This window comes from Protomyctophum bolini (assembly GCF_963924005.1).
Source record: "Protomyctophum bolini genome assembly, chromosome: 10".
Lineage (NCBI taxonomy): Eukaryota > Metazoa > Chordata > Actinopteri > Myctophiformes > Myctophidae > Protomyctophum > Protomyctophum bolini.
Window position 1 is genome coordinate 45196972 of NC_137871.1, and position 9300 is coordinate 45206271.

Sequence of the window (9300 nt, forward strand, 5' to 3'; positions counted from 1 at the left end):
AGAAGATATTAAAAAAACCACCATTAAAAGGGTAGCCTTTAAATGCATAATGCATGTCTCTTGTGGGGGTCCCTGGCATAATGCATGTCTCTTGTGGGGGTCCCTGGCATAATGCGTGTCTCTTGTAGGGGTCCCTGGCATAATGCATGTCTCTTGTGGGGGTCCCTGGCATAATGCGTGTCTCTTGTGGGGGTCCCTGGCATAATGCATGTCTCTTGTGGGGGTCCCTGGCATAATGCATGTCTCTTGTGGGGGTCCCTGGCATATGTTTTCATGTCTAGTGGACTATCTTCTTAACCCATTCTGTTCGGGAACCCCTTTTGGCGTTTTAAGAATCACGTTATACTTTAGCTATTGAAAAATAGCAGATCTACTAGCCTCGATACCCAGGCTTTCATTTCGTCTGCGTGAAAAATGAAAGCCTGGAGGAACGCATTGGCTGCCTCGGTCTAGAAGTGGGAGTCAACGCTTCCGGGTGGGCGTCGCTCCAAATGATGTGACGTAGCGCTTCACTAGGTGGGAGAGGAGTGGCCAGGGCTGACGGACAGATCGGTGAGATCCAATCAGGGCGTGCGCAAATCTCAGCCGCGACCCAACCCCTATAGACCAGAAACTTATAACACGTTAGCTCAGGCTACAGATCTACAAGTTCAGTGACGCGCTACGAGCTTGTAGGTCTGCTATTTTTGTGGCGCAAATCTTTGAATGTATATTCTTTCAGAGCGAACGTTTTGAACTCAAATCTTTGCTTCTTGAGGGGGGGGTCCCTGGAACAACATATTTTCAGATGGGGGTCGGGGGCCAATTACATATACGTTTTGGGTCCTTGACATGAAATATTGAACACCACTGATATAGAAACATAGGTATTTCAGAAAACTGTCAGGACATAACATTCTTTGGTACAACTCTAGGAAGAGTTTCAGCAACATCGACGTGAACAGAAAGGCACGTGGAATAAAGTTTGTTCTTTTTGTCCATAAACATTTATTTTCAAATAGTTTTTAAGAAAAATATTTTTTTTACAACTTTTTTCTCTTTTCTTTGATCTCTATACAGAACTTCTGTGCACGTAGAAAAAAAACTACAACCGAACGAACGACAGGCTGGGAGGAAAAACCAACAGGAAACAAGTCTATCAAAAAAAGGAAGTCACTTATACATTTCCTGTTAGTTTCAAGATTAATTAAATCAGGTTAGGAAGCAAAGACTGTACGGTGGACTCCATGTTGCTCCCTCTTTCCTTCCAGGAGCAACATGGAGTCCACCGTACGGTCTTCTGTCCTTCAGCAACATGGAGTCCATCGTACGGTCTTCTGTCCTTCCAGGAGCAACATGGAGTCCACCGTACGGTCTTCTGTCCTTCCAGGAGCAACATGGAGTCCACCGTACGGTCTTCTGTCCTTCCAGGAGCAACATGGAGTCCACCTTACGGTCTTCTGTCCTTCAGCAACATGGAGTCCACCGTACGGTCTTCTGTCCTTCAGCAACATGGAGTCCATCGTACGGTCTTCTGTCCTTCAGCAACATGGAGTCCACCGTACGGTCTTCTGTCCTTCCAGGAGCAACATGGAGTCCACCGTACGGTCTTCTGTCCTTCAGCAACATGGAGTCCACCGTACGGTCTTCTGTCCTTCAGCAACATGGAGTCCACCGTACGGTCTTCTGTCCTTCCAGGAGCAACATGGAGTCCACCGTACGGTCTTCTGTCCTTCCAGGAGCAACATGGAGTCCACCTTACGGTCTTCTGTCCTTCAGCAACATGGAGTCCACCGTACGGTCTTCTGTCCTTCCAGGAGCAACATGGAGTCCATCGTACAGTCTTCTGTCCTTCAGCAACATGGAGTCCATCGTACGGTCTTCTGTCCTTCCAGGAGCAACATGGAGTCCACCGTACGGTCTTCTGTCCTTCCAGGAGCAACATGGAGTCCACCTTACGGTCTTCTGTCCTTCAGCAACATGGAGTCCACCGTACGGTCTTCTGTCCTTCCAGGAGCAACATGGAGTCTTCACTTCCTAACCTGATTTAATTAACCTTGTTAGTTTCAGGAAGTCAGGGAGCAACACAGGAAGTCAAACAGAAACAACAATGAAAAGTAACAACTGACACAATGATAAAAAAATAAAACCAACAACAAAACAACTAAACAAAAGTAAAAGTTAAAAAGTTAAATAAAAGTGCAAAAACAAACCCAGGTGAATCCTGTGACCTGATTATTATTATTATTATACATTCAACAAACACTTCTAATGCAGTTGTTCTCAACCTGCGGGTCGGTCTGGACTAGTGTTGAATTCAAAGACTAAAAACTATGAAAAATGTTTGTCGACTACCGTAAGACTAAAGGCCTATTCATATTCTGGTGATGTCGGTGATGAGGTGACCACCGCTCCGGTGGTGAGGTGACCACCGCTCCAGTGGTGAGGTGACCGCCGCTCCGGTGGTGAGCTGACCACCGCTCCGGTGGTCAGCTCACCACCGGAGCGGTGGTCAGCTCACCACCGGAGCGGTGGTCAGCTCACCACCGGAGCAGCTGAAATAACGTTGAGCGGTGGTGAGTAAAAACAGAGAGAAGGGCTGGAGCGGTGGCGGTGGTTTGCTCTTCACCGCGGCTCTGTGACGTCATGTTGTAGTTGGGTGGTCACCTCACCACCGAAGATCCAGACTATGTATGAGCCTTATGACTAAATATACTGACAATTTGGGGACTAGTGGAGAAGAGATCCAGTAGAACTAAATGTCAGGGAGGGACTAGTGGAGAAGAGATCCAGTAGAACTAAAATACAAGTCAATTTACACTTGGTTAACTAAAACATTTAAGTTGACAAAATGTGACTTAAACCAAATTAAAATGTATTCAAAAAAAGACTAAAACGGAATCAAAATTAGCTGTCAAAATCAACACTAGTCTGGACTCGCATAACATGCCAGCGACGTCACAACTTAAGCACTCGAATGCCTCAAACTCAACTGTTGGGAGGTCCCCAGATCAAATATGTTAATGTTGAGAGGTCCCCAGATCAAATATGTTAATGTTGAGAGGTCCCCAGATCAAATATGTTAATGTTGAGAGGTCCCCAGATCAAATATGTTAATGTTGAGAGGTCCCCAGATCAAATATGTTAATGTTGAGAGGTCCCCAGATCAAATATGTTAATGTTGAGAGGTCCCCAGATCAAATATGTTAATGTTGAGAGGTCCCCAGATCAAATATGTTAATGTTGAGAGTATAATGTTTTTGTGGTGTCACTGACCAGACAGACCGGGCCACATGCAGAAGGCTAGCAGGGATAAACTTTGGCAACAACAGACACCCAGCCTAAAGTGACGAGCTCAACAGACAGACAGGTCATCTTCATCCTCCTCCTCCTCATCCTCCTCCTCCTCAGACAGACAGACAGGTCATCTTCATCCTCCTCCTCCTCATCCTCACACCATGTGCTTCTGGATGGCTGGAGTGAAGTCCTCTGCGTTTGGGTTCAGGTTGCTGTTCACCTGGAAGACAGCAGGGGGCAGCGTTAACGCCATTACTGGGAGCTGGGAGGATACCACTTTGTTGACCGCACAATATACTTTGATTAGTTTGATTCATTCACGTTTTGTTTGCTCACTGTTTTGATTGTTATTTATTAGATTCTTTGCACATATTTATTGCATATATATATATTTATTTATTGTATTGTAATATTTGGTGCACTGAGCTATATAAACATTTTAAACTTTGAGCTTGTTTGGATTATGAATCATTTTATCATTGTTTTGTCGCGCGTCATTACAGTTTGTTTTTAGCTCCCAGGTTTAGCCTGCCGGCATGAGTAATTAATTGGTAAATTATTATCAGCCACAACAGGCGTAATATGAAGTGTAGGAGTTTTAAGTCTCACCACCAGCGTCTGCTGGTCCAGAACCATCAGACTGATCTGCTCCTGCAACGCGCTGACAGTCTGGGAGGAGGGGGAGGAGGAGGGGAGGTCTCTGGAGGGAATGAACCATTCCAACATCTCCTCTTCCTCCAACATCTCCTGGAAGCAACGTTCCATGAAGTCCTCCTCCCAGAGCTCCTCTTCAACCTGCCGCACGCACGCACGCACGCACGCACGCACGCACGCACGCACGCACGCACGCACGCACGCACGCACGCACGCACGCACGCACGCACGCACGCACGCACGCACGCACGCACGCACGCACGCACGCACGCACGCACGCACGCACGCACGCACGCACGCACGCACGCACGCACGCACGCACGCACGCACGCACGCACGCACGCACGCACGCACGCACGCACGCACGCACGCACGCACGCACGCACGCACGCACGCACGCACGCACGCACGCACGCACGCACGCACGCACGCACGCACGCACGCACGCACGCACGCACGCACGCACACACACACACACACACACACACACACACACACACACACACACACACACACACACACACACACACACACACACACACACACACACACACACACACACACACACACACACACACACACACACACACACACACACACACACACACACACACACACACACACACACACACACACGGATTTAGTAATATTTTATTTGCACTTTCACAGAGATCAGTGTCACAACAATAAAAGACCATCCCTGGGACTCATCTCTAAAAGACCATCCCTGCATCCTGGGTCTCATTACATTGGAAACATATTCACGTCACTGCGTTACTGACCTGTCTATTGAACTCCTCTTCGTTCTCCATCCACATGTACTCGGCGAACGGGTTGGGGTTTAGGAGGTTTAGGGGGTTTAGGGGGTTGTCGTCCATGATGAACTGGTTGGTGAGGATGATGTCGTTGCTGAAGGTCATGTTGGTTCTGTTGGTCTTGTTGTTCTTTTTGGGGTCTTTCATCTCACGCATCAAAACAACCTTTCTGAAAATCAACAACAAACAACAAACCATTTAAAATCTAGACATTTAGCAGACGCTCTTAATCAATTCTGACCTGAGATCAGATCATATAAATGTCTTCTACATCCTGACAGTTTTCTGAAAAAGCTATGTTTCTATGTCAGCCGTTCTTCGATTTTTCAAAAATAGCAGATCTACAAGCTCGTAGCGCGGCACCGAGTGCCACGCTATGAGCTTGTAGGTCTGCTATGTTTTGATAAATCGTGAAAATGAGGCGCAAATCTTTGAATATACTAATACAGTACACTTACTGTATTCTGTCAGAGCGATCGTTTTTAAAGGACCACTTCACCACTTTTCAACCTATCTTCATATAATAATATCTTCACTAATAATCATGATAAAATGGCACGATTTCTTTCTACTCAGTCTGTGTCTCATAGGAGGGCTGTGGGCAGTTTAGAAACCGTCTTCCAGTGACATCATCATTAGGCAGATTTTTTTTTAAACTGATTTTCATTATTATCGTGAGAACGATGGCTTCCATTTTCGCATTGCAACCTTTTAGGACTAGAAAGCCTGCCGTTTTTATTAGCTTGTATTCCCCATCGATGATGTCACTGCGGTTTCTGAACTGCCCACAGCCCTCCTATGAGACACAGACTGGTTTCTGAACTGCCCACAGCCCTCCTATGAGACAGACTGAGTAGAAAAACATTATTTCATGATTATTTGTGAGGACCTATTATATATGAAGATAGGTTGAAAAGTGGTGAAGTGGTCCTTTAACTCAAATCTTTGCTTCTGGGCGGTCCCTGGAACATCATATTTTCAGATGAGGGTCGGCAGCCAATTACATATAGCGGTAATCTTGACATGAAAATGTTTGAGAACGACTGATATAAAAACATTTTTTTCAGAAAACTGTTTAGAAGACATTTGAGAGATCCAGTATAAGTAATGTCATTAGTTGCATGTTGAAAACAGCAGATCTACAAGCTCACAATGCGTCGCTTATTCAACCCCAATGGCACACACACAGGACACAGAAGGAGGATGAGGAGGATGAGGAGTCATCGGAATCTGATGATTCAGAAACCAGTGACAGAGAATTTGATTTGATTTGATTTGATTTATTTAGAAAAGCAATTATAATACAACATTATAATCAGCGATTCAAGGATTACACAGTAAAGTCCAAAGACTTATTTCCACTGGGGTCCTCTCACACTGAACAATACTTTGAAATACATAACAGTACATATACATTACTTACACAACACCACAAGTACATCCCTATCCATCCCTCTAGGATGACCCTTTATAGGGGAACCTTTTCCAGTAGCCATTTTTTAGTCTTCTGTTTAAATGTCCTCAAATTGTAGGTCAGTTTAACGCTGGATTCCAGGCTATTCCACTGTGTGGCTCCTATATAAATGAATGAGCCTTTGCCCACTTTACTTTTAAAAGCAGGGAGCACCACATCTGCAATACTGGCTCTGGTGAAATGGTTGTGTACCTCGTTTACCTGCCTGAAACATGTTCTTAAAACTTCTGGGACCTCTCCGTATTTAATTTTATGGACCATGTTAAGTCTAGCGATTGTAACCTTTGATTCTACTGGGAGCCAGTTCAGCTCTCTGAACTGGTTCCTTCCTATATGGGTTCTGGGTTCCATCCCTAGTATAACCCTGATCAGTCTATTTTGAGCTGACTGTAGCTTTGTTTTAAAAGACTTAATCAAGCCCTCGAACCACGATGTACACGCAAAATCAAAGTGGCACAGGATAAGGGAGTTGGCCACCACTAATTTTGTCTCCCTATCCATGTATCTTGCTGTTCGAGCTAGAAACTTAGTCAGTCCGGAGACCTTGTTTAGCACCTTGCTGGCCATATTTCGGCCGTCTAAGTTACCCTCTAAAATACAACCCAGGTATTTCACTGATGATTTTGCTGCTATGAATTCCGAATTTATTTTGATCTTGAAGTCTGTGCTTCTTCCTAATTTGATTTTCGAGCCAAAAAGAATTGATTCTGTCTTCCCTGAGTGTAAAGATAATTTATTATCTATAAGCCAGGAACTAACATTAGCTACTTCCTCACTTAGGGAGCTTTCTAATGTGGTTTGATCCTTGTGGGACATTAGCAGTGCAGAATCATCAGCGTACAGGAACAAATCACAGTTACAAGCATCTGTCATATCATTCACGTACACTGAAAATAGGGCTGGACCTAGAATGCTTCCTTGTGGAACTCCACATTCCATGGTGTTTGGGTCAGATAATATGCCATTCACCTCTACCCTTTGTTCGCGCCCTGTCAGATATGATTTGAACCATTTACATGTTGCCCTGTCTGCCCCCAGGGCCTCAAGCTTGCTCAGTAACCTACAGTGGTTCACTGTGTCGAATGCTCGCCGTAAATCCAGCAGCACCATTCCACAAAGTTTTCCATTGTCAACTTCTTTCCTGATTTGTTCTGTTAAATATAGTAAACATGTGTCGGTTGAGTATGATTTTCTAAAGCCAGATTGGAGTTTATACATTAGGTTATTCCTATTTAGGTATTCATTTAGTTGTTCATTAATTATCTTCTCGAATATTTTTGATACAGAGCTCAAAATTGACACCGGTCGGTAGTTACCGGGGTCATTTTTGGCTCCGAATGCTCTGACAACATGTGTTTTGTGTCTGTAGAAAGCAACCTTGTGTCTGTCCAAGCGACCTCCCCAGAAGCAAAGATTTGAGTTAAAAAAAGTTCACTCTGAAATAATTGCGAACCCAGTGAGCACTTACTATGAGACCTAGCAGATCATGTCTGGCCACATTTGCACGATTTTTCAAAAAATAGCAGATCTACATGCTGGTAATTACAGAAAGAAAAGGTTCCCATAGCCTCATTTCTTAAAAAGAAGAAAATAGTTGATCTACAAGCTCGCAATGCGTCGCCAAGCGACGCGTGAGAGCTTGTAGATCCACTATTTTCACTATTTGTTTGGGGGCGAATAGCCGAATACACACATAAAATGCGGTAAATGTGAACACTGTGAACCCAGATGGTCACTCGATCACAGAACATTGATCAATTAGTAATCAATCAGTATAGAGTTGTTCCAACTTCCAATCAATACTGTATCAATAAGGACCACAATGTAAACGGTATGTTATAGCCGTTAATGTGCTGTTTACATTCATGACTAATACAGTATTAAATCAACCCCATTGATCAATATCGATCAATTAAGGAACAATTAAGTGGCATCTTCTGCATCAGTACCTAAAAAAAAACTATTTATAATGTGAAAAACATAATATGTAACATTTGTCATAAAAAACGCCCGACATAAATAAAGCTGTGATTTGGGAACCAAGAAGTCATCGTTGTTACATTATCACTGCACGCACGCGCGCGCGCACACACACACACACACACACACACACACACAGAGAGAGAGAGAGAGAGAGAGAGAGAGAGAGAGAGACAATAGCTGGAACAACAACAACAACAACAGTGCTGTGTTCTTCCATTGACTCTAGAAACAAACCAAACCACGCAGTGAAACCCTGACATGAATACATGCACGGTGTCATGTGTACAGTAGTAGTACAGTACATACCTGCTGTATGCAACATGTATTTAACGGTAGAGACGGACAGCTTTTCTCTGTTGTTGAAAAACACAACAGACTCTAATAAATAATGGCGGCTCTGCTCTGCTGCGGGGGTTGCCACGTTTGCTCTTTAGGCGAGGGAAACAAGCGACCCTGGCCCATGAAAACAAGCCCAACGGAACCGATTGATTGATTGATGTATTTATTAACATTTTTGCAGAATTACAGTACGTAGGCTACAGTACATAGTCTTCTGAAATGGTTTAGTCTTAGTCTAGTCTTAGTCGACTATAAATATCAAAAACCTTAGTCTTTTTAGTCAACAAAATGAACACTGCCTGGTTCAAAGGGAGGAGAAGTGCTCCCAAACTTTGATGAATTGAACATGGTGGACCATCTTGTAAACACGTGTAATGCTTTATGGTGTCGTCCACTCACAGTTAACAGTCTTTGCATTGAGTTGTGCTTGAAATGTTACTGTAATTATGCAAACTGTTAATACGCCTACATACATAAATCAATCAATCAATCAAACCTTTATTAGTTGATGTAATGATGATGTAAAACAAACGGCGTCAAAACAAACTAAATTCTCTTTATTGACGGGTGACCAGATGTCCCTTTTTGCGTCGGACAGACCCTCATTTCCAAGACTTTTCAGGAGTCCCACAAATTGAAATTGAGACCCTGTCTGTCCCACATTGTGACTGACAGGCGTCAGTGTTCACATTGAGACCCTGTCTGTCCCACATTGTGACTGACAGGCATCAGTGTTCACATTGAGACCCTGTCTGTCCC

At 44.1% G+C, this 9300-nt stretch overlaps 1 protein-coding gene across 1 annotated transcript; it reads right to left on the reverse strand.

Annotated features, from left to right (window-relative positions):
* Positions 1–983: 983 nt before the first annotated feature.
* LOC308322365 (polyadenylate-binding protein-interacting protein 2-like) lies at positions 984–8615 on the reverse strand. The gene is made up of 4 exons (XM_080773570.1): positions 8509–8615; positions 4713–4914; positions 3886–4071; positions 984–3496 (listed from the first exon to the last, which is right to left on the reverse strand). The coding sequence occupies exons 2-4, from the start codon at positions 4899–4901 to the stop codon at positions 3431–3433; spliced, it is 441 nt and encodes a 146-aa protein (XP_080629696.1). The 5' UTR covers positions 4902–4914; positions 8509–8615; the 3' UTR covers positions 984–3430.
* Between the last annotated feature and the right edge of the window lie 685 nt (positions 8616–9300).

Excerpts from the sequence above, each read along its gene's own strand:
- LOC308322365 (XM_080773570.1), bottom strand. The coding sequence starts at position 4,901 with ATGCGTGAGATGAAAGACCCCAAAAAGAACAACAAGACCAACAGAACC. Across the intron at positions 4,072-4,712 it reads AAGAGGAGTTCAATAGACAG|GTTGAAGAGGAGCTCTGGGA; the intron begins GTCAGTAACGCA and ends TGCGTGCGGCAG. Across the intron at positions 3,497-3,885 it reads TGGACCAGCAGACGCTGGTG|GTGAACAGCAACCTGAACCC; the intron begins GTGAGACTTAAA and ends GCTGTCTTCCAG.